The 26,474-nt window shown below is 39.2% G+C and overlaps 1 protein-coding gene across 1 annotated transcript; it reads right to left on the bottom strand.

Annotated features, from left to right (window-relative positions):
• Nucleotides 1-524: 524 nt before the first annotated feature.
• bnc1 (basonuclin zinc finger protein 1) lies at nucleotides 525-20,876 on the bottom strand. The gene is made up of 5 exons (XM_075467646.1): nucleotides 20,514-20,876; nucleotides 9,672-9,774; nucleotides 9,350-9,585; nucleotides 3,305-5,373; nucleotides 525-2,863 (listed from the first exon to the last, which is right to left on the bottom strand). Exons 1-5 carry the CDS (start codon nucleotides 20,526-20,528, stop codon nucleotides 2,074-2,076), a joined length of 3,213 nt encoding a protein of 1,070 aa, XP_075323761.1. The 5' UTR covers nucleotides 20,529-20,876; the 3' UTR covers nucleotides 525-2,073.
• Nucleotides 20,877-26,474: the final 5,598 nt, after the last annotated feature.

Below are 26,474 nucleotides of genomic sequence, written 5' to 3'. Positions count from 1 at the left end.
AGTTTTCCAGCTGATTGCCGTAAAAATGGCAGAGAGTGGTTTCAACCGGACCGCGAGCCATAGGCTGAAGAAGCTTCGGAGCGATTACCGGCGGATCAAGGACCACAACAGCAGGAGCGGCGTGGACCGAAAACACTGGAGGTGGTTCGAAATTATGGATGCTATTTACGCTTCGGCAGGCACTCCTCCCACCACTGAGGGTCCCCTTTGTACAGTGGGAACGCAAAGCTCACCCCAAAGCGACCCGACCCGTACCGATACGAAGTGACCCAAACCTTACTGACAGTGGAAACAAGTGTGCTTGAGCACAAAAAGGGAATTTTTCATACTAAGAGCCCTTTGAATGATATTTCACGGTATTGTGATGTTGCAAGTTTCCAGAGAAGTCTGCTCATCTCTATACCTATGCGTTAGCTCTTGTTTTCCTTTCAAATTTGTTTGTCTGTGCCGATGTGTGTGTGTGGGTGTTTATTTTGGCTCATTAGCTCTACAAACACTGTACAGACCAACATATGAGGGCCAGAACATGTTTATTTCATGCTTTCTTAATTTATATAAAAACCAATGGAAAGGAATTTGAAAAGATATTCTATTAGAATGGATATTGCAACATTAATTCAAAAGACACATGAACATCTATTGACAAGTATTAGTTTTTGATCTCTCTCTCTGTTTTTTTTTTTTAGTGAAACCAAACAAGATACAAATGGAAATTTAAATCTGTCCCTTGGATTTCAATTTAGAAAGAAAAAATATGTGAAAAACAGAGTAAACAAGACATTACACCATTGTGAAATGATCAGAGATGTACAACACAATGTTCTCATTATTTATTTTAAAAGGAAAAAAAGGGAGAAAATATACATATATATGTATATGTATATAGCTTTTTTTGAGATAACAAGTAACCCTGTTCACAGAATATACAATTTAAGAAACACAGTTCTATTTTTGAGGGGTGCATATGTGTGGGGTCTCTATTATAAACACCTTTTATTTTCATTATTATTATCAGTGTTTGACTATTTCACAGAACATGCTTCTAGCCTCCAGACCCAGCATCTTTATGCTGGTTTTCCAGTCAGTCAGGTTACTGCAAGACAACACAAACAATACAAGAGCAATCTGTGCCCTAATCAAGTATAGTCCAATGAGTTGACAACAGATAGAACACCAATTTCAAGACAGTTTTTTCATCCCTTTAATTTTTTTTTAAATAGTATTTCTTAATTTCAAGTCCACATCTTTATACAGCTGTAATCGCAAAATAGATGAGCAGAGTCTTGGCAAACCCCTTAATATTGGGTACTCCTTACAAGAGGTTTTTATTCATACCTGTGAACTGGGAAAAATCTTTGGTCAGCATTAACAGTATGATAGAAAGTACAAATAGAACAATAAAGAAAGATCGTATGACGCCATACAATAACTTACTGGTCACGTTCACAACACTATATTTTTCAACAAAAATTCTTATTTAAATCCATTGTTCAAATGCACGAAATGGCACATTTCGTGCATTTGAGCTACTTCCCAATTGCATTTGATAAATTCAGTTTACACAGCTTCACTGAAAAGATGTAGACATCTGACAACAAAAACGTTTGAAAACATCCCTTGCATAAGTTTCATGATTCAACTGTCACTTGGAAAAACAATTGAAAAAAATATTCCATATACATGAAACGTTTAAGGACTGAACTGGGATGAATAAAAGAACATCAGTACCATGCATTAACCCAGTTATGCATTGACCCAGTTAATTCATAAATTATTCCACAAACATATTTTTGATTGTAATTAGGATATTAATAACTAAAGACTGACTAATAATTATCAGATGATTTATCCATTCTGGATTGTAGGAAAAGCATTTTTTTTTTTTACAAAAGTAAGATCATTTGACACAAAAATGGCATCCTATCTGTATTTCCTTTACTTTTGCTCTATTTTATTCCAAATGTAGTAATTGAGAGGACTAAGATGTTAATTTAAAAAGTGCTGATCAGTTTGTCATCTCTTTGTGCCCCAAAAAGAAAAGAAAAAAAATTGTTGGCATTTAAGATCAAAGTCTCACTTTTGGTGTACTGTGGCACCTAACTTAGCAGATAGGTTCCTGTGGAGGTTTGGATTCTGGCTGTGTCTGTTTCTGCTTCTTACAGAGGAGAAGGATGTATCACAGCCAGGGACTTTACATTTGTGAAGCAATCGTAGATGAACAGTCTTGTAATGAGCTCTGAATGTCCCCTTGTTGCTGTACACCTTTTGACAGATGTGACATGTTATTGGAGATCCACCCACACCTCCCTGAAGCCCATTTTGTCCTCCACCATAACAGCCCAGGTTCTTCTCTCCCTCAAGTGCCAAATCTTCAATCCCCTGTCTCCCTACACCAATTCCATCACAGCTCTCATCACTGTCCTCCATGGGAGGCAGCTTCCCTTCCTCACTACCAACTCCATCTGAGTCCCAGGAAGACTGAACACTGCTGTTACCACGGGGCTGGGCAGAGGTAGAGGTGCTCAGGTCCAGAACTGCCCCATCATCCCCATTCCCACCACCTTCTCCTTCTTCTTCTAATCCCTCCATGTCTCCTACGGGAGATACCTCAGTACTGTCTGGTGCAGTAGGCATTTTGTTCATAGGAAACACTAACCCCATGCGGTTGTGTCCTTGGATGATGACGGAGGTCTGACTGGTTGGATCTTGGTTAGGTAAATCTCTGTCCCATTGGTCTTGGCAGTAACCCAGGCCAACAGAGTCTCTGTCTCTGCAGTGTGATGAGGGTGAATAGAGGGTGTTGGCTGGGCTTAGTGAGTCTTTGGTCAGCAGCTTGTGGTGCAGAGTCAAATTTGCACTGTGTCTGTAGATCAAAAACATTAAAAATCACACTGTGCATCCATAATACTTTAAAACAACACAAGAAGATGTAGTTAATTATTATTGCTATGCACAATTGGATAAAACCTTGTGCAGTGTATGCAAAACCCTGTCTGTGGGTAGATTACAAAAAAAATCTTCTAGTTACATGAATAAAGAGTATTGTTTAACCTTATGGGCACAAGAGTATGTTGTTTATATTCTAACTAAACTTGTGCATCTGTTTTTCTGATCCTTCCGCTAACAAATCTATATGTTTCAGTGGCATGTGAATGCTAATTAGTGACCTGAGAAGGGATGCCTACTGTAGAACCCTCAGATAATTGCCACCTGAATAACCAAAATCTTAAAGTTTAGTCTCTTCTGAAAGTGTAAATCTTATTCATCTGACAACTTTGATTAGAACATGAAGAAAATCTGGCACCTGTCTCGGCTCCTGCGGGAGGGAAAGGCAGCATTGCAGCCATCCACTGAACACATGTGCATCTCCTTCAAGTGGGCATTTTGGTAGTGCATCTTGACGCTGTAAGGGTTTTTAAAGGTCTTACTGCATGTGTCACAGTGGTATGACAGGTCAACATTGGTGTCAAGGTGAAACAGCTCTGAGCCAAAGTCATTGACACAACCATCAAGTCCCCCCCTATCTGTGAGCTGGAGACCAGCTGCATGATTTAGCCCGTGGTCACCCCCGTCCCTTATGATATTTGAAATCATATCAGGTGTAGACAGTGAGTTTATATTTTCTCTGTTTTCCCTGTCATCACAACCATTGGATTCCTGACAAAGTAAATCGTCACAGTAGTTCTTTATTGGCCTGTTTTCAAGTGGGGATGATGAGTAGGTGATGACCGCTGTTTCAGTTTGCCTTGAATTATAATCTTTGTTTTCCTTCTTAATCATGTCTTTAGCGAAAGTTTGGTCCATCAAATGTTTGGTAACGTTCCATTCATTGTCTTCGCTAGTGTAAGCTTCTCTTGCCTTCATCGGTTCCCCAGACTGTTTTGTACACATAAGCTCCTCCGCTTGGCAACCAGTACACTTGTCTTTATCCCTGCCCTGTAAAGAAACCTCATCCTCAGAGCTGATCTCCTCATCCATCTGCTCATCTTGTACTACCATCTCCTTCTCTATCTTTATTGGCATACTTGACTTACGAGACTTTTTCTTTGGTATGGGGTCCATTATACAAGGTTCAGGTCTCGTGGTGGGTTTGACAGGTACAGAAGATGACAAAAGAGGAAGTGAAGGCAGTGTTCCTGGGGTGTTGGCAAGTTCTTCTGGGGATACCATGCTTCTGTAGAAAGGCAAGACCGGCTGTACAGTTTTTAAGTTTGAGAAGAGTATACCACTCTGGCTAGTGGTGGGGAATGAGTTATTGTGGAGTTTAGGGCCAGCCTCTACATGACTTACCATGTAACTCGTCACTGACTTATGGCTTTCTGGAGAGCAGTTGGAAATGGGATTGCTATATTCAGGCCTCTTCTCTCCTTCAGAGCTCTCATCAGCAGACAAGCCACCGCGTAGATCTTTGTCTCGGTTGTTTCTGTTCATGGGCATGTGTAGCCGAGGGTTTGGGTTAGCGCTATGGCGATTGCGACTGCGCAATGAGCTGAAGACCATGTTGCAGCCCTCAATGGTACACTTGTGCTTAATCTTCAGGTGCACTGCATTATAGTGGATTTTCAGTGTGCCTTTGTCATAAAATGTCTTCTCACAAGCATTGCAAAATACACGACCCTTCTTCAGTGAGCTTCCACTTCCTGAGACCCCTCCACTGCCATTCCCCAGAGAACGCACCTTTGTCTCAGGTGACATTTGTGTGACATCGGAGCTCATGGATGGTGTACATGGTGTGGAAGGTCCATCAGAATAGTTGTCACTAGGTGAGAAGTCCTCAGTCTCAATCTTTGTACTGGTCATAAGGCTGTCCAATTGCTTTTCTCCTCTGTGGTCTAAATCAGCAGTGAATGTGATGGACCTACAACCCAGAAGGTTACTCTTTAAAGGATTTGCAAGAGGAAGAGGATTTTCCCTTCTTAGAATGTCTCTCCCTAGATCATCTTGTTTCGGACTCTGGTGCTCCACTGAAGCACCACATGGCTGCTTTTGGTGTTGCTGGTGCTTCCGTTGCAATGCCCCTGTTGATGATCCCAGAAATGGTGTCTGCACAGTGCCTAACAGCTGGAATGGAAGCATGAAAGCCATGCTATTGACAAAGTTCTCAAAGTGGTGCATGCTATTGGTGCTTATCTTATCAACTTTTGATGTAGAGAAGTTGGCAGCAGTGCATGGAGTGTTGCGCTCAATGAATGTGCGGATATCTGAGCTGGTGCGGGTGCTAGGAACCAACACTGCCTGTCCCTCTTTGTCCTGTAAAGTCATGAGCTCCACTATGGATTTAGTTTCACCAAAACGCAAGAACTGCTGCAGTGTGGCAATCTCCTCTTCGAATGTCATGATGGCCCACCGATCCAGCACCTTCCCTGCTACATCCTATAGACAGTGCAAAAGGAAAATGAATGGCAAGAAGAGAGGAAAGTTTATGAAGTACATAAAAAAAAATTAAGGAATGTGAAAAGGAAAAAAGGAGACAGCAATTTCATCATCAGTATTAAATGTGCAAGTTGGATTTCTCATACATATTCACTGAATAGGTTATATGACACACCTTACAAAGCAGATTGGCAGGGCGGCTAAATAAAGTAATCTAAAGAAGTGTTAATACAAGTGGGTAGTGCAAAAGCCCAACAACCCTCATTATACAGACAAACTTTAATCTCACAGGTCATTTTTATTCATTTCCTGGTTTAGAAGTCACACACATGCGCACACGCACGCACACATGTTTGTGTTCACATTGTCAGACACATACATTCATATACACACTTCTTAATGTCTGCTAAAATAAAGCTGTGCATAGCATACTACATGTGCATGTAGTAAATCAGGGATGATCAGAAAGCACATCACATTGATCAAGTGGGTTGTCTCCCTAAGCCCAGCAGTAATCACATGTGAGTTTGCAGGTCTTTGAAAGTGAGAAGCAGCGATGTGCCATAACTGTGATTAATATTTGATCACAAAGCATTCGTTGGATATCTGTCGAAGATATCCACCCTTCACCCTTGGATGAGTTAACATGAATTAAACGTAGCCCAACTTGAATACTTGATTATGTGGTAATTGAAGGGAGATCTTGCGCTGACAAAGTGCCTGCAGCCTACGCTTCAGCTGGCTTGGCAATGGCTTGAGTCAAAATCTGGAGCAAAAGACATAATATTTACAAATCTACCCTGTGCAGTTTGGAGACTTCCCTGAGCAGATGCTACCACAGTAACAAGGTGGTCTGGTTCTTCAGGGTTTCAAAAGTAACTTATTAGCCTTCATGGCTACATCTCATTCCTATATACTAACTGCACAATGCTCAAAAAAAATAAAGGCAACACTAAAATAACACTTCCAAGATCTCAATGAATGAAATATTCATTACTCGTCGTTATTCATTACATTAAGGAATGCATTGAGAACAAAATAACATAAAAATGATCAATGTAAATCAAAAATTATTATCCCATGGAGGTCTGGATTTGGAATAATACTTAAAATAAAAGTGGAAAATCACATTACAGACTGATTCAACTTCAGTGGAAATTCCTCAAGACAAGTCAAAATGAGGCTCAGCAGTGTGTGTGGCCTCCACGTGCCTGTATGACCTCCCTACAATGCCTGGGCATGCTCCTGATGAAGCTGCGGATGTTCTCCTGAGGAATCGCCTCCCAGACCTGGACTAAAGCATCAGTCAACTCCTGGACAGTCTGTGATGCAACGTGGTCTTGGTGGATGGAATGAGACATGATGTCCCAGATGTGCTCGATTGGATTCAGGTCTGGGGAAACAGGCAGGCCGGTCCATAGCATCAATGTCTTCATCATGCAGGAACTGCTGACACACTTCAGCTACATGAGGCCTAGCAGTGTCGTGCATCAGAAGGAACCCAGGGCCCACTGCACCAGCATATGGTCTCACAATGGGTCTGACAGTCAGGGTACCTCTGGTTAGCACATGGAGGCCTGTGCGGCCCTCCAAAGAAATGCCTCCCAACACCATTACTGACCCACCGCAAAACCGGTCATGCTGGAGGATGTTGCAGGCTTTAGAACGTTCTCCACGGCATCTCCAGACTCTGTCACATCTTTCACATGTGCTCAGTATGAACCTGCTCTCATCCATGAACACAGGGCGCCAATGGTGAATCTGCCAATCTTGGTGTTCTCTGGCAAATGCCAATCGCCCTGCACAGTGTTGGGCTGTAAGCACAAGCCCCACCAGTGGAATATGGGCCCTATTACCACCCTCATGGAGTCTGTTTCTGACAGTTTGCAGAAACATGCATATTAGTGGCCTGCTGGATGTCATTTTGCAGGGCTCTGGCAGTGCTCCTCCTGTTCCTCCTTGCCCAAAGGACGAGGTAGCGGCCCTGCTGCTGGGTTGTTGCCCTCCTACGGCTCCCTCCACGTCTCCTGGTGTACTGGCCGGTCTCCTGGTATCTCCTCCATGCTCTGGACACTGTGCTGAGAGACAGCAAACCTTCTTGCCATTGCCGCAGCTCGCATTGATGTGCCATCCTGGATGTACTGCTCTACCTGAGCAATTTTTGTGGGTTGTAGATACTGCCTCATGCTACCTCTAGGGGTGAGAGCACTGACAAAATGCAAAAGTGACCAAAACATCAGCCAGAAAGGATGAGAATGGAGAAATGGTCTGTGGTCACCACCTGCAGAACCACTCCTTTGTAGGGGTTGTCTTGTTAATTGCCTCTCATTTCCACCTGTTGTCTGTTCCATTTGCACAACAGCATGTGAAATTGATTTACAATCAGTGTTGCTTCCTAACTGGTTGATTTCACAGAAGTGTGATTGACTTGGAGTTACATTGTGCTGTTTAGGTGTTCCCTTTATTTTTTTGAGCAGTGTATTTAGCCATGGTTTCCTGACTCCTGTTCTGCCTCCTCCTCATCCCTCATCTTCCTCAGAAATGATTTTCTTCTCACCTGCTCTCAGGCTGCATAATCGTATTTTCAGGTGTTTTCAGGTGACAATCCCATGTTTGATAAAGCAGAAATGCTCCTACTTTAATTTCTCTATCTCTCAGTAGGTGGATGCCTTGTACCCACACTATTCATTCATATAAATATTATACAGTTCCAAGTCAATTTCCCTAAATTCTACACGCTTAACTGCAGTCATTTGGTCATGGGCTCAAGAGTGTTTCCAAAACATAGATGACCTTCATGTCAATACTATACATAAACTAATTGTGTAAAGACACTGTCAATGGATATTTGAAGTACTGCTCACATTCAAACATGTTTAAGGGTCCTATATTACCATCTTTAATATCTGGGGAGGCTTTATAACCTTGAAAAGAGTTAAACAAAATACCTTCTGGATTTGTGTGAATAATCAGTAATTCAATAATCAAAGACAACGCTAAAGATTATGGCAGATTTCACTCTGATATTCAGAGGAGACGATTGATTCCATTTTATGTTAGAAACAGAGCATGATTCAGGATGTTTTAAGCACAACTTTTCATTACAAGCTGTCTACATTAGAACTTTAAATTGTCATTTGAACACAAGCAGTTTCGTGGACTCAGAACTTCTTTATAGGATCTCAAGCTGTACAAAAAGATTACTACCAGCAAGCACAGATGTTTATTATGGATTTTATACTATTACAATGTTATGGTTAAGTGACAAAACAACCCTACTGTGCTGCAAACAATTACTGAATCCAGGTCATTTTTGCAAAGAAATGTCTTCAGTATAATACTTTATCCAAAGGTCTTTGTGTTTCCCTCTTGGCAGCAAATAACAGTATTTTACAAAAGAGCTGACATCTCTCTATATATGTAGTAGGCTTCATACTGAAGGAGGACTTTTAAACAATACTTTACAGTATTTTACACAAATTTATCTTAATAAAGTATGTAATAACTGGTTTGGTTTACAAATTGATATAGCTAAGAAAGTAAGAGGAAAAGTTGAAAATATCCTCAAATATTTCTTGCAATAAATATATCATATTACTATAACGCTGAGGTTTTGTCATGAAGAAATGAGGTTTTAGAGCTGCTGCGGGTCAGCTTGAACATAAGCAATCTTTTATTTTGCGCAGTGCATTATGGTATATATTTTCTAGATAATTGAACATTGATCTGTACTACTTTTCATAGTGCATTGTGGGGTACTTTGAGTCCACTCAACATACTACAAAATTGCAAAATCACAATGTAGTCCACTATATAATGAGAAGTTAGAGATTTTGGATACAGCCTTTCTTTAAATATTAAACTTTTCGGTATCAGTGTTCAGAAAGACTCTCTGGATGAGGTGTAAAAATATAATACAATGTGGTTCTAAAGAATACATTAGTACATGGAAGTGTCTTTTTTCCCCAAGGCTCACCTGGAGCACATATCCCCGTATGTAGTCTTGCAGTGTCCAGTCAAGTGCATTAAGGATTTGGATGACTTCCTCCTGCTTGAGGACAGAGAAAAGGCGGTCCAGGAGAATCTTGAGGCGGATTGGTATGGCTTGCGTGCCATACAGCATCAAGCTGCCGATATCGAACACCACGTTGGAGTGCACAATCTCCACCTGGCTGCTTTGGTACATATGATGCACCTTCAGTTTGCTCAGTGCTAGAATAAATGAGTCAGATTTTAAAACACAATATAAACTTTAAAGCTTTTGTGTTGTAAGAGTAAACTTTAAATTGAGATCCTACCATGTGCTACCCATCCATGCTTGCAGTTTTCACACTGCCTCCTCTTCAGCTTCCCAGGCTTGAAGTTGTCACAGTTACAGTTCACTGAAGTGCAGCAGATAGCCTGTAAATGATAGTAATGACCATAATTCGTGAAAAGAAAAGAGGAAAAACACAAGTTTTATTCTTATGTAACATGAAGATGAAATATAAAATAAATGATAATAAAACATGAATCATTTATTTCTTGTGCCTGCAGATAATGTCTATAAAATCTAATATTATACACACGTGTGTGTGTGCGCGCGTGTATACATAGAACAGAAGTTTATTGGTTTATTGGTTAGACCCAGTCAGGGCATGCCTCCATATAACCAATGCCAAAGACATTGCCCAGATTAACAAGGTACTGGGGGACCAGGACATACTGATGACATTGAATCTCACATTGTTGGAAAATTATTACAACAATCCCAGTGAGAGTGGATATTTGCAGATAATGAGGGACCAATGTATACTTAAACCCAACATTTAATCTGACAAAGAACTAGTTTATAACCCAGTGTTCTAATGCTTGCAAACAAAATCCTCTATCACAGCTAGAGCTTAATGATGTACAACAGAGATGCTACAGCAAGTGGGAGCCAGGACAAAAGTTCAGGGCGGATATATCATCAGTCTCACCATCCAACAATTTTTACCAAGACCCATAACAAAACCCTGATGACCACACCTTTTTCCTTTATTTAATTTAACCTTTATTTAAACAGGAAAAGCCTCATTGAGATTAAAAATCTCAAATAAAATTTTCTAGAGTGTCCTGGCCAAGACAGCAGCACAGAGATAAAAAATTACAGACGTACATATCAACACACATACAAACTGACTGATGTATAAAATTCAAATCCGAAAATCAGGCAGAACATCTACAAACAGATGTATCGGCCTCCAAATCATCCAGCATTTTTTTTAAAAGCCTCCAATGGGACCATGTCATGACAGTTACCTGAGGACCGGAGAAGGAAGATAATGGATAACCTGGATACTTGAAGCATACTTGGCCCTTTGCCAAGGCCCAGAGATGAAGTACTTTCTGAAATTCTGCCCACAGATGTGAATAAAATGTGAATGCAGAACTGTATTCTATACCTACTGGTATCACAGAGGCCAATAAGTTAATGTACACCATAACTGAAATGATTTTATAGATGCTAGGCTACAAGATGAGCAACACAAGGAACACTATATGTGACAGTATTCCCCATGGAGAAGAAGGTTGGAGGATATGTTCAGGGCAACATGGAGGGGGGTTAGACAGCAATAAGTCTCGGAAAGGTGCAATTAAAAAAAAAACCTCCCAAGACTCACCGCCCTGCCTAACCACCTCAGATTGTATACAAGAGAAGCTGAAGCCACGTGAATAAATAGAATGTTATCCACTAAACCATCCAAAGTATATTCTTGGTGGCAGTGTAATAAGGTGAGAATAGACCCTCCCAGGGCTGAGACTGAACAATACTAGAAGAGTAAATGTGAGAAAGAGGCACTTCCATCATCAAGTGCTTTGAGAGGCTGGTCCTGGCTCACCTCAAATCCTGTTGGCTACCCACACTGGACTCCCTTCAATTCGCCTACCGCCAGAATAGAAGTACAGAGGATACCATCTCCACGGCACTACACTCCTCCCTTTCTCACCTGGACAATAACAACACTTATGTGAAAATGCTGTTCATAGACTTCAGTTCAGCATTCAACACCATCATCCCCTCCAAACTGATCACCAAACTCAGTGATCTGGGCATCAACACCTCCCTCAGTAACTGGATACTGGACTTCCTAACCAACAGACCCCATCTGTTCGGTTAGAGAACCACACCTCCTCAACCCTCATATTTGAACACCTGTGTTCCACAGGGCTGTGTGCTGAGCCCTCTCCTCTACTCCCTCTTCACCTAAGACTGCACACCTGTACATGGCTCTAACACCATTGTCAAGTTTGCAGACAACATAATGGTGATTGGCCTCATCAGCAACAACGATGAGTCAGCAAAGAGATTCAGCACCCAGCTGAGTGGTGGGCCAACAACAACCTGGCCCTCAACACTAAGAAGACCAAGGAGCTAATTGTGGACACACCCCATCCGTATCAATGGGTTGGAGGTTGAGCATGTCGACAGCTTTAAATTCCTGGGTGTCCACACCTCAACCCTGACCAAGAAGGCTCATCAGTGCGTTTTCTTCCTGAGGAGACTGAAGAAGGCCCATCTGTCCCCTCAGATTCTGGTAAACTTCTATTGCTGCACCATCGTGTGTGAGCATCCTCACCAACTGCATCTCGGTGTAGTATGGCAGTTGCTCCGTCACTGACCGTAAATCACTCCAGAGGGTGGTGAAAACTGCACAACGCATCACCGGTTCCTCACTCCCCACCATTGAGGCAATCAAGCACAAAATATATCTGCGGAGGGTGCGCAGTATCGTCAAGGACAGCTCTCACCCGAGGCACAGACTGTTTGCCCTCCTCCCCTCTGGAAGGCGCTACAGGGCCCTCCGTTCCCAGACCAGTAGGTTCAGAAACAGCTTCTTCCCTGGGGCTGTCACCCTGCTGAACTTTGCACCACCATTATAGCCCCTCTGACCCCCCACACACCTACCTCCAGTGACTGTACTTCCCCCTCCACCCTGGCCTTGACGGCCACGCACCTTCCACCAGCCACTGAACATTTGCACTAAACTCTTTACTGCTGTACTTTCATCTATACTTTAATAATTTTTACTTATTACATCATGCCTCTTACTTCATTTTGCAAGTTTTACTGTAGATATGTATATATATACATACTGTATATATTCATACTTATGTTTATAGTTAGTCACAGTTTATTACCATTCTGCTCTTACTGCACATGTACATACTCAACACTTTCTGCTTCTTTGCACTTCTGGTTAGATGCTAAACTGTGTTTTGGTATCTCAGTACATGTACTCTGTGCAATGACAATAAAGTTGTATCTAATCTAATTACGTAATACAAATGCTCAATGGTTAGTGGATCTGAGAGCTGACCACAGCAGTCTCCCAGAACAAGAACTAATAATCATTATAGTGGCAGAAATCCAAGGAAGAGTCCTAAGTATGTGTATACATGACTGACATTGAACACACCTACTGTTTAAAAAGACTAACTGCACTCCATTAACACTTAGCAGCACAAATGAACAAGCTGTTAATAGATGGGACCAGCCAAGTCTGGTTAACCCAAGGTCGGACAGTCCTGATCATGAAAGAACAGAAGGGGGCAGTTCTATTCAACTTTTAGTAAATAATTTGCCTCCATACAAAGGAAGCTCCAGGCATCATAGCTGATAAGATGAGCAAGCACACGACTCAATACTCAGAGGGGAATTAGAAGCAACATCAGAGGAGATAAACACCAACTATTTATTGACAGAACTGTTACTCAAGATTGTAAGATTAGACCTACAAATCTGTGCATTACGTGAATTGACTACAAGAAAGCCTACAACTCAATGTGAAATACATGCATACTGGAATGCTTGGAACTCTTCAACATCAACAGGACACTAAGAGCCTTTATCAGGAACTCAATGGGATTGTGGAAGACAACCCTGGAGGCCAACTCAACACCAATTGCTCAAGTTACCTTCAGGTGCCCTATCTACCAAGGAGATACTCTGTCACCGCTGCTGTTCTGCATAGGTCCAAACGCCCTCAGCCACATCATCACAAAGAGTGGCTATAGATATCCATTCCAAGTGGGGCAACCATCAACCAAGGAAGGAGTTGAGGAGGAGGAAGAACTATCATGGAATGATAGGCCTCTGTGTGGCGTGTGCTACCGACAGATTCAAGAAGTGGCTGACATTGAGAAGTCCTATCACTGGCTGGAAAAGACTGTTCTGAAAGACAGTACAGAGGCACAAATCATGGCTAAAGAACAGGCCATAGAGGCCACCAGACAGGACCCCAGATGCAGGCTGTGCAAAGACGCCTAGACAGTATAGCACATATTAGCAGGGTGTAAGATGAAGGCAGGTATGTCACACATGGGATTCCATAACCAACTGGTAGTAATAGGGTACAGAAACATATGTGACAAGTCTGGGTTGGAAGTCCCAAAGATAAAGTGGATGATCCCTCAAAAAGTGGCGGAAAATGACAGACCTAAGATCCTATAGGAATTCAACATCCAGACTGATAAGGACATCATTGGTGGTTGACAAACAACAAAATAATGCACCAGTGATAGATGTGGTAATTACAAGTAACAGCAACATCAAGAAGAAGGAAGAAGCTTATAAAATACCAAGGCAGAAGGAGGCATTTTAAAGGATGTGGGAAGTGAAGGCAACATTGGTACCAGTGGTAATCGGACCACTTGGGGCTGTTACCACCAAACTGGGAGAGTGGCTCCAACAGATCACTGGAAAAATATTGTGGATCTCTGTCCAGAAAAGCACTGCTCTAGCAACAGCTGAGATACTGTATAGAAGCCTCAAGCTCCCAGGCCTCTGGTCAAGGACCCAAGCTTGAAAAGGAGTGATGTTCTAAATAATAATCATTAGTGGCAGCAAGTTGCAGTTGCACCAGTCATATTATGTGTATTTTGTATTTTTGAAAAAATTGAAATAAAAAAATTGACTTTAAAGATGTTTCTGCACTGCTTTGGAAGCTGCCTGAGAGGATTCTTCTTATATTTAAACACTTTTCAATATCTGATGTGATGAGTTACCATGCCAATGCAAGAATTGTTTAAAAATGGGACAGTTGATTAAGCTTTCCAAATACTAACTAAAGCACAAAAAAGACTTCAGTCACTATTTGATAAGGAAATTCCATGGATGGAGATGGAGGAACAAGTGGGGGAATTTCAAGAGTGAATTTCCCTATCGGTAGACCAAATTTGTCTCAATAAATCACATACATACTGATTCATTCTATAAACTTATCAGCTTGTGAATTTTCTATCTTTTTGAAGACATATCAGGATGACGTTGGAAAGATGAGTTATAGGACAAAAACACAAAGACTCAAAATGAGGAGTCAATGGCTATAGTAAGCATAGTTCAATGACTTGCTGCTGATTCAGCAGGGAGAAAATAGGGAGAAAATTCCAGCACACTGATACACTAAAAATGACTCCACTTCTTATTATCTCTGACTTGGAAAAAAATATCATTTATGCACCAGGAACAGGGGGAAAAGCATCATCTGCTTTGTGATCAAAGACACTGTTGTTAGTGGTACATGCTGAAAACCTTTGGGTGGCTATGATATGGTACTTTCTCCCTCTGCATCTATAATGCATGATCAGTTGAGTTTTAGTATACATGAGCTGCATGCTTGGCTCCTTGTTGGAATTCACTCCCTCACCACAGGCAGAGAAAGGAGGAAAGTGTGGGTGGATGGGTAGGGAGCCTCCTCCTCCTTATTTAGTCAGTCATTGCCTCAGAGCTTGAGGCTGAGCTTGTCCTTGTAATCTGGAATCCTATTATTTCACCTTATAATAACCTCTCGTTGTTTGGGCAAATAAACTGACCAGTGATGAAGTTGGCAGCAGCTACCTTGCCTTGAAACAGCTTAGTAACCTTTATTTTTGTTACCCATTTGCTCTGATTTTCTCTTTATTGTTTTCTCTGTAATACTTTATCTCTGGGCTGGAAAACCCCTTTGCTCTTCTCTCAGATACATAATCCCAACTATACAGAGCACCAAGACCCAACATGGTCTAATTAATCTAATGTCTAAGATATACTCTGCTGCCACCACACACACACGCACACACATTTAGTTTTATATTTGTTAATTCATTTACTTGTTACATTTCTTAGAGCATCTCACAGTTTTCTTCAGCAGTTGGAGCCTAGGTGCCATCACATAACCCAAACACACTTCCTAATTATTAAGAATTTACATGCTCATCATTTGAGCATTTTGTTTTTTTTCTGTTTATTTTCTCTTTGTCGCTGTTTCTTTTACACAATTGCTACAATCACAAATGACGGCATGAATACACCATCTGTCGGTTTTCAAACAGGCTCCACTTTCAAAATGCTATATAGAGTAATGTGCTTGAGGGACATGGAGTGTGATGTTTGAGATATGTGCCTACATTGTTATGCATCAGTGATACTAAGGAAGCAACATTAATTGCTTAGCTTTTACTTCAGAAACACTGATACAAAGAGTTTACAAAGTTTACAAAGAGTTTCACCTAATTTTGAGCAGTTAATCTTCTTGTTATCATCTTAATTTATACATGTTGTGACAACGGCAAAGAGAAAAAGATTGGGTTGGGGCTTGTGATGCCATATAGCTGTCTACTCTTCTTTTTCCTCTTTTTTCTTTTTTGGAAAAAACCCTAACCCTATCACGTCATTAAATAATATGTGTCTATGGGTGTGTGCATGTGTGCGTGTGTGTGTGTGTGTGTGTGTGTGTGTGGTACAAAACAACATAATATAAAATGATGTGAATTCAAGCATGTTAAAACATATCTGCAAGTGTTATGGGATAAAAAAAAATTTTCAGGTAACTGTTCTGCACCTGATACTAAGGTATAGGTCTTTTTCTATATACAGTAGTCTCTCAATTTACAGTCATTTTTTTGTAGGGCATTGACAATACTACTTTTGCAAATCCTCAGCATTTTTTTTATTTAATCTGAAAACTTAGAAAAACATCAGTCTTGATGTTTATGTTTTTATTCTGGCTACCTATTTGTTGCACTTCAACACATCTTGTTCAAGACACTGCATACAGATCAGGTTGTGTAGGATGGATGATTGGAGACCATGAAGCGAGATTAAAAAGAAAGAACGCGAGGTCAATAAAAGATAAAAGTCTGAGATCAAGAAAATGCAGTGTGAAAGCCTACAATCTCAGGCACCTGAAATACCTTTGTACATAACTTTAAAAATCAACAGAGGTGAACAGCTGCTTGGACAGAGACAGTAAGGGGATGCAAAGGAACTTGTCCTCATTAGGCTTGAAACCTAACCACTTAGCAGTAATCTTACATTGTATTATACTCAGTATGGAAACAAATGGTGCTGGTGTCAAAGAGTGAATTATAATGGGAATACTACTAGCTCTGAGATTGCTGAATGAGAGAAGGTCAGATTTTATTACAATCATTATTTTATCATGAATCAGTTGACAAGGTAATCGAACAGAGGAACTAAATGAAGATTTCTGAAAGAAAAAAATTAAAATCCATAACACAGATATTGTTCAATCAATTTTTGATTTTTATACAGGTTATCATTTAGCTGAAAACTTCAGAGAACTTCAAACACGCACATAATTTCTGGTAGATATAACTTTTACACCTCATGAGGAAAATACCCAATGAGTGTAAAATAGTGGTTATTATCATATTTAAATTTATAGGGTTTGTAAGTTATTACCATCACAAGCTCATCTAAAAAAATTAAAACTGCTTAGAAATGGCCCTTTTGGACAAGATTAGTGGTTAATTATTATCATTAATTATTGATATCATTAATTTCCAACTTGAACACCATTTACAAATGTAAATTGATTGTGTCTACTGTGATGGATTTATTAGTAATCAAAAGATGACCCTATAAATTAGTTTTATAGGAGATTACAACCTCACAACTTGGTAGTTAAAGTAAATATGATTCATGGCTTATAGATATTTGGGAAAATATTTTCAATTATCAAGTCTTCTAGTACACCTCTTATTAGAATCAACTACTGACTTTTTTAAATACAATTTAACTTAGTTGAATTTTTGATCATATACACACACAAAAAAAGGAAAATAAATCAGTAAGTAGCCTCAGGTTGGATCATGTGCTGGATAATTTCCTTGTTTAAGTACTTTTAACTGGAAAGATTTTATTTGATTAACTGAGACATAATCAGCAGATTAAGAAATATTCAAAATAATAATTCTATAAAAGGTAACTGTAATTACATTTGCAGGACATCTGTTTATGTTGATGTATTAAATTGTATTAACAGATAGCATTTAGCTTCCATTAATGTAAAAAAAAAGAAAAGACATTGCTTATGATAACAGTTTATTATATGAAAACTAAGAACTAACTCACATTAATTTTTGGATTTTTCAAATTTAGCATAACTAGTACAGACAGATGAATAAATAGATTTTAGCTCACAATCCATCCTTTCGATTTTTAAAATCAGCTAACATTAAAAGAAAAAAATATATATATATGTGTGTGTTTTTGACATCACATTGGTCCTCAACAGGAGAAGACAAAACCAGTAAAAGCCTGGGTGAGTGCAGGTGGCGACAGGTTGCATTTGAGTACATTAAGAGTTCAAAGACAGCTTGAAAACATCATTATTTCAAACTCATCCAGCGGTCAATCATAAACAGGCACTTTAGAATAGTTCCTCTACATGTTAAAACACTGAATTAGACAAAAAACAACACATATTTATCTGTACATCCATGAGGAAAAATATTGTGTATATATATATACAAAAACATTACAATGCAATACAATTAGTCACGAAAAGACAAAGAAATGAGCGTGTGTTGGGGACAGGAAAAGGTCAGTGAAAGTTTTGCTGGCTTTCTGGTGTATGTTGCTTCCTGTTAAGAACTCAAAGATTCCCTTTTTGGCTAACACAGGGACTAAATGAGGGGAACATGTTAGTACACTGAGTATGAGAGTTTGGCTTCCAGCTATGCTCTGATTAATATCAAATCTTCCTCTCTTCTCGCCTGTCTCTTGACAATCTTGTCACATCTGGCAGACAAATCCTTACAAGCCTTTTGGTGGCAACGCAGAACAGATTTAAAGGGTGGCTGCTGTGTGTGTGGGGGAGATTGGGGGTTTTAAGGGGGTAGGCTGGGGCCAGGAGGGGTTGATCACAGCTCAAGGAGACGCTCAAGGGGGTGAAAGGCTGGAGCAGATACACACTCAAACATATCCTTCACCTCTCATCCTCTCACAGACAGACCATCATGAACTTAATAAGGCTGAGGAAGTATACAGGCTCCTGACACCACCAAAAATCACTAGCATGAAGAAACGCATACACAAAAGGAACGCGCAATGTGCATATCCACATAGATGAGCCGGGACACTAATTCTAAATTATTTTATTTTTCTACTACTATGTATGTGTGCCTGTGTGTAATTCCCATGGACCACTGTACTAAATTAGAACAGAGACGTTGACTGAAAAATAATTAGGACAAATAGGACAGAAAGAGCAAGATAGGAATATCAGAATTGACAAGAATATGTAAGAGAAAAGGGCCATTGTGCTCACATCTCTGACTCTTTTTTTTTTACACACACTTGTATAAATAAAGGCCTCTCACTCATCAGAAATTGGCAAAGAAAACATGGTAGAGGAAAATGAAATATATCAGGCAGGAAAAAATATATAATTCCTTTAATCAATCAAAATTATTCTATTTGTCTTACAAATGTCTTGGTACTTTAAAATGGAAATATAATTCCATCTATTTTCACTGCTGTGGAATATGATAGATTACAGATATTCATCTGATAAAAGATTATATTATTTTTCATTGCCTAAAATATTAAATTTCATAATGTGTATCAATATATATATATATATATATATATATATATATAAATGCTTTTTGAATATGTGGTGAAACAATGTAGTATGAAATAATCAGCAAAACTATTTAAAAGGCTTGTTTTTACTCCTTTCATCAATCAGATGGAAGTTGTGCCTCATGCACGGTCTTATTAATGAAATCAAATTTTGCCACATGTTGCAATAGTTAAGGTTCAGCATGTTTGTATGTTTTTTTTTTCACATCTTGACTTGTAATTTCATACAACAGGCAATGACACACTATTGTGCCCCCCCATGTGTTTTGTTGCTATCGACAAAGTCACTACAATGACAGGCCAGGTAATTGTTACATTATGACTGCAATAATACATTTCAACCCATTTCAATGGGTTGTGGCCAGTGGCCTGGAGGCTATCAGTGTAGGCTTTTCTGCATCCCTAACTACAGACAGACCGATTGACAGTCAAGTGGATGAAGAACAGGCCCAGGAGTGGAGTGGAGAGTGGCTTGCACCTCTTTGTTGATTTGTTGCCCTTTGTCCAAAATTATTGAATCAATATGTACTCATTCATTATGTAATAAAAATATTGAACAAATTTGAATTAATCTTGACAACTGAAATGAAAAATACAGAACAGTACAGAAATAGAGAGTTAGAAGATCAAGTAGAGCAGAGGAAAAAAAGAGATAGAAAAGAGGTAACTTTTGTGTTCTGTTACTGTTTAGAACTCATAAGCTGTCTCTGGTTTCGTCAGTTAATAGCTAATTAAAAAAAACTTCTGGTGAACTTTGAAACATTTGCTATTGTTTTAGAAGGACAGTTTCTAATTTGAATTCTAATTCATTCAGTTTTAGACTAATTTAGATAAAATTCTTGTAGAGATGCTTGTCTGTGGGGGACATTTCAAGTTTGAAAACTTCTCACAAGAAATAAATGTTTTGGACAAAAAATATTTTTTTTCTCAAAGTAAGGTTATCAAAACAGTGGTCCCTTTTGTGATGTCCTAGAACTAAATTTGAACATTTGAATCACAAAATCTCCAGTGATACCCTGTCCAACAGATCATTCACAGATAAATGCCGATCAAGTGGTAAAATGTCAAAATCTCTCCTAAATCGGCATAGAGACAAAATGTATGTCTGCACTTCCTCAACCTACCACTCTAAGATACAAAAACTCCAATTTGTCTTCGTTTAACACATCATGATCCTGTACATTGGCAGTGAGAGAGAGAAGATTTTAAGCAGACTGAAAATAGAAGTGAAAAGCCTTTATCTTACCTCAGCCATTGCCATTTAGTTGGATGTTTCCAAGGATACCATGGAGTTTGCCATTCTCTGCGCGTCCCACAAAACAACTGCCTCCAACTCTCCTGTCCGCACAAGTGCTAAGGCAAAAGAGCCATCACTCCCGGCAGCGTCTTCTTCAACAACGGACACACAATTTTTTTCTCTCTCCTCTCTATTTCTCTCTCACACATGCACACACACTCACTCAAAAAAAAAAAAAAAGAAAGCAAGTCACTTTTATTCTTCCTGCACAGATGCACATACACATATGCCTTCTCTACTTTCTCTCCTCTAATGTTGCAATGGACTTGCTCTAAACTGCTCAAGATGTTCAGTATGTGTGTGTCTGAGTGTGTGTGTTAAAACTGGGCACAGGGGACTGGAATGAGATCCTCCCACTCGGCATTCTCACCTCAGGAGCTGCCTGCTCCCTCCCTAGCCTGCTAACAGAACACACACGCAAACGTGCACTCAGAGAAGTGTGCGTGCCCTTTCACGCACACTGACACACACATGTATACAAACTCAGAGTCACAGGGCAGTCCCCTCACAGCTGGCTGGAAGAGGGCATGACACTCATCTCTCACAGAGATTTGATCAAAAGGAATCACAAAGGCTGGAGGCTCTCCTAATGCCGTCAGGGGAGACTCTCCTTCTTTTCCCTCTCCCCTTCTATGTCTGAGTAATACCCTAAATCAACGCTGCCCCTCTCGGTGCACACAGCTCAGTGTGTGTGTGTGTGGGTGGGTGTGTGTCTGGATTTACCTTTACACAGCTCTGTGAACAGCCTCCATAACAAGTTATGCCTTGTGCCGTCAGGAATGTGTAAGTGTTTGTGCTGAATATTTCTCAGGAAGAGGACTTCACACATGACAAAACATATATCTGAGTTATCTTTAAGAATATGTGCACTGAACTTTGGGGTGGGTGTCAAAGCTGGTTATATGTATTTTTGGAAAAGACCAAGAATCATCTAGAGTATAGGGTATTGAAAACTTAACTGCCAAATATTCAAAATTGAACGTCGTCATTTGGTGTCACAAAGAAAAACATTATGACGTCGGAGTAAAAATGAAAATGAGAAAAATGTGAAAAAAAACTATTGGTAAAATTTGTCTTAATACTTGTGAAATGAGAAATTATGTGTCTGCAGCAACTTACGAGGAATGGTTTTGGTTTGCAGAAAGAGCTTCATGTAAGACTGCAGTATATATATAAGGAAAATACAAAGAGAATATCGGTTGATTATGACATCTTGCTAAGACATATGATAAGACATATATGTGATCCAAAATTAATATGAAAAATAAATACTTATACTTACTTTAATAAGTATAAATACTTACCTATTAAATTTACTGAAAACAAACCAATGTGAACAAACACTGGAGTCAAAACTATCAGCAAAGTGAGTAGTTAATTGAACTTTGTTTGTTGTTTGTTAAATGATACTTAGTTTGTTGTACTGCCTACAGCCATAACTTTACATTTTTTTATAATGAGTTATGATTGATAAATGTTGTTGATTTTTTTTTTTTTTTTGCTGTGAAAGTAATTTCCCACTTTTGGATTAATTAAGTATTATTAAAATCAGTTTAACATACTGATCAAGGACAAAATTGAAAAAAAAAAACTTATCTAATATTATATAGGTCCCTCTCATGCCATATAAGCAGCTATGACCAATGGAGACATGGACATTTATGCCCTTGTGGCTAATCACTGCAACTGCTGATTTTATAGAGGTATAAAAACAAACGAGAGAGAGAAAGAGAGTCACACATATGCTAGCTTTTGAAGCCTCAAAAACCGAAGTGCAGTGGATGCTGAGCTTCCAGTGTCAGCCAATTACTCTGCAAGTCATGGGATAATGAATAGCTATGGAAGATGTTCACATTATGTAACAATTGTAGATTGCGCATGATTGTGGATATGGTAACGTGACAGTTAATGTCACGTCTATGGGGTTTTCCCCATGTTTTAGTTTATGTCATGTCTTAGTTTTTAAGTTCATGTTTTGTTAAGTTTTGCCATTGTTTTCCCCACGGTTTCTGTTTCCTCAGTCCCCATGTTCAGGTTATTAGTTCATTCACTTCACCTGTCGATTCTCTCTGCTGCATCCAGTCACTCATCAGTTCCCACAGTATTTAGACTCTCTGATTTCTCAGTCTTTGTGAAATCCTTACACCTTTCACCGTCTTCACCCTCCACGCCACGTCTAACTAAGTTAAGTGCTTTCCTGTCATGTCAAGTCTTTTGTTTTTTGTCATACTCATGTTTTGTTTCCACAGTCTAGTTTTGCCATCCGGCTCAGCCGCGCCTTGTTTTTACTTGTTTTTTGAATTAATAAACCAAGTTTGCTTCTACTTTTGAAAGTCCGCATCCGTGTCCTTCCACGCATCGCACTCCACCCACCAACCCTGACAATTAAAAGCACTTCACTGACACTTTGGTATACTATTTAGGACAATTTATCTCGAACATTATGCTTTTGGCTGACATGAGGCTCTCATGTCATTTATTATCTAAGTGCCTTGAGATGACATTTGTTGTATTTGGCGCTATATAAATAAAAATGAATTGAATTGAATGTGACTCATACATACTCACATATTGGATCTTTCAGAAAATTAATTTGGTCAGCATCAATCATTCATTAAATCTATGTATTTATTGATAGTTTGGTCAAATCCTTCTTAAAAATCGATGGTAACATTTCAAATTTTTCTGGCAAAAAGTCCTAAGTTAGGTCAAAGAGGAGCACCAAACTAAAATCTGGAACATGAGACTGTAACATGATTACATGAAAAAAACATTTTAAAAGTTTGATAAGAGTCGATTTTCCATTCTTTAAACTCTAAATCTAGCTCTGCCAAAATAAATGCCAATTGAATGGTAATATGGATGCGCTTCAAAAGTAGCTGTGAATGATAAATGATTATATATATTAACAATACATAAAATTCTGAAATAACTGAAAGTGCGGATTAAACAGTACATTGAGGGTACCTCTAAAGGAATACTACAAACAATTCTTGTCCATGAGATGTTGGTAAGTTGTTCTCTTATAAAGTCATAATTCCCTAGTAAATATGGTATCTCATCTGCAGTTACTCTAATGAAACTCCAAAAACCAATGTCAGATAACTCTCGCTTGGATGGCCTTATACTTCTTGAATTTTAACAAGAACAAAACTGAAATAATGATTTTTGGATCCACTGGTGTGTGTAGTGCTTCTAATTTGGATTTGGGAAGCCTTAAACATTATGTGAAAGAATTTGTAAAAAAAAACAAAAAAACGTTGGGGTATTATTTGACACTGATTTTAAATTTGAGAAACAGATCAACTCAGTGATCAAGAATAATTTCTTTAAACTGAGGATGTTATCAAAATTCAAACATTTTCATTATTTAGTATTTTGAAAGGCTTTATTCATGGTTTTATCACATCCCGGCTGGACTATTGTAATGCTCTGAATATTGATGACCAGACCTCCCGTTCAAGGCTGCAGTTGGTCTAGAATGCTGCAGTTCATCTGTTAACAAATGCATGTAAGTGTGAGCACATCTCCCAAATGCTTGGTTCCTTTCACTGGCTCACTGTACGTTTTAGAATTGAATTTAAGGTTTTATTGTTGACTTATAAGGCACTTCATGGGCAAGCACCTTTTCATCTCCTTTTTAGTCTGACCTATTCTGACAACCACATGTGCCTTCTAAATCACTCAGAGATCAATTGCTTTTAGTTGTCCCGAGATCAAGATTAGAGCACAAAGGAGACCAGTCCTTTGCTGTTACCCCCAAAATTATGGAACCAACTCCCCCTGCATGTTCGACAGGCTTTAACACTAGGTTTTTATGTCTCGTCTTAAAACACACTTTTATTACTTGATTTTAAAGCCTTTTAAGAGTTAAATTCTTTATTTTTCTTAATTTATTCATTTGAATTCTTTTTAAAGTTTTTGTCCTTTAGATAAAATTTTGTGATGCCTTAATTACTTTTTAATGTTTTGGTCACAGGGAGTTGTGTAAATAAATGTGATATAATTACTTGGCAAAGCCCTTTCCACTATTTCCTTATTTTCTAAGCTTTGGTGATTTTAGCCATTAGAAGCATCTGCTAATCCACATATTACATAGCAAGTTTGAACAGGTAAATCTGGTCTGCTCTACCAGTGGCGGCTTGAAGAAAGAAGGGAGGGCGAGAGTCAGGGAATTCCGCCGTGTGAAGACACAGTTAAAAAAGAAAGTTAAAAACAAACTCTTTTTTTCTTTTATTTAAAGATTATTTTAAGTAGAAGATACCAACAAAACACCATTCCCAGTAAGTCACTGTACCACATTTACATTGCAATGACATTACAATGTTTTCCTTGAATAATCTTTTTTTTCTTTTCTTTTGCCCACTGAAGCAGTCGGGTGCTTATTGCCTTGCTCAAAGGTAGTTCAACTGAAATGCTTTAGAGATGCAAGAGTTACTTATCCACTTTCTCCACCCACATTCTTTCAGTGAGGAACTGAACCTGCCAACTCTCCAATCATAAACCTGCTTTTTAAACCTCAAGGCCAGCAACACCCCTTGACTTGACATTCAGAAATTTGCCATGCTGCCTCACTAACAGATAAAAATGCAGCAAAAGGCCCTTAAAGTCATACATTAAAACTGCATTACTTTCCACATGAGATCAAAGCTGTTATAACTTGTGAAAAGCCCAAAATGCTGTGAGGTTACATATACAGATAAGAGATATCCCATCAAGGCATGTATGGTAAGGTTGGAAAGCCTTCCCTGCGGTTGTTCAAGCAAGCAGAGCTGCTTACTAGCCTTGTATTTATTCCATACCAAGGGGATGCATACCAAACACAGCCCCAGATCTAGCCTGGATTAGGTCGGCACTGCTTGTCAGATTACTGCTTCCTAGGTTGGAGTACTAGAGGCACAATCGTACCCTGGGGGCTGAGGGTGGAAGCTACAGCTAAAACCATGACAAATAAACTCCATGTGCAGCACAACAGGTCACACTGCCTACTTAAATGTCTGTCATTAGCCTCCCTGCAGGGAAGCATAAGGGCCCTGAGTACTTGAGCAGATGATTAGCTTTGGGAAAGAATTACACATTCCTTTACACTTTCTTAATGTGATGGTGCCAAGTAAAATATATCCAATGTGCATAGTTGCACTCATCTGTTTCGTGATACATTTGGCTGACTGAGCCTTTATTTAACATGAGATGTGAATGATGGGAGATGGGAGTCATTTTTTGTTTGACTGTATTACCTTCCAATGTAGCTGAAAATGCTGCCACAACCATAATATACATAAAATCACAAGTTTATTACATTTTAATACTCATTACTCTGTTAACTATTTTCTTTGTCAAATGACAAAACCTCTCCAAGTGAAGGGACGACCATTATTTTGTTGCCTGGTAGTCTAAAGCTACAATGATATATGACAAAAGACAAGCAGCAAATATGTCACTGCTGAAACTAGTGTCTTAAACAGTTTAGAGAAGGAAACAAGAGAAAATTAATAATTGGTTAATATTATTTGAAGTATCAATAGAGAATTTAACAATCACGGTCACCATGCAGTTGTGGGATGTAAAGCCACTGCTGTAAAAACAAAGAGCTATACATATGAATTTGTTGTCATCCTTTAGAGGCTGACAAAAAAACACCTCCATAAGCAATCAAATATGTGAAGAGACAATGTAGGGTACTGTTACAGGACCTAACAAGAATAATGTCACGCCCAGAGACTCATGTTTTTAGTTTTCATGTTTAGGTTATGTTTTTGTGTTCAGTTCATGTCCAGGTTTTGAGTTTTAGGTTTTGCCATTAGTTCATTCCCCTCACCTGTTCATTCCCCACCAGCTGCACCCACTCACTTAATCACTCACTCCCTATTTAGTTTCCTGCCTCCCCTTTCAGTTTTGCCGGATCTTTGT

Source organism: Odontesthes bonariensis, chromosome 1, assembly GCF_027942865.1.
Source record: "Odontesthes bonariensis isolate fOdoBon6 chromosome 1, fOdoBon6.hap1, whole genome shotgun sequence".
Lineage (NCBI taxonomy): Eukaryota > Metazoa > Chordata > Actinopteri > Atheriniformes > Atherinopsidae > Odontesthes > Odontesthes bonariensis.
Note: the sequence above shows the minus strand (reverse complement) of the source record. Positions and strands in the feature narration are given on the sequence as shown.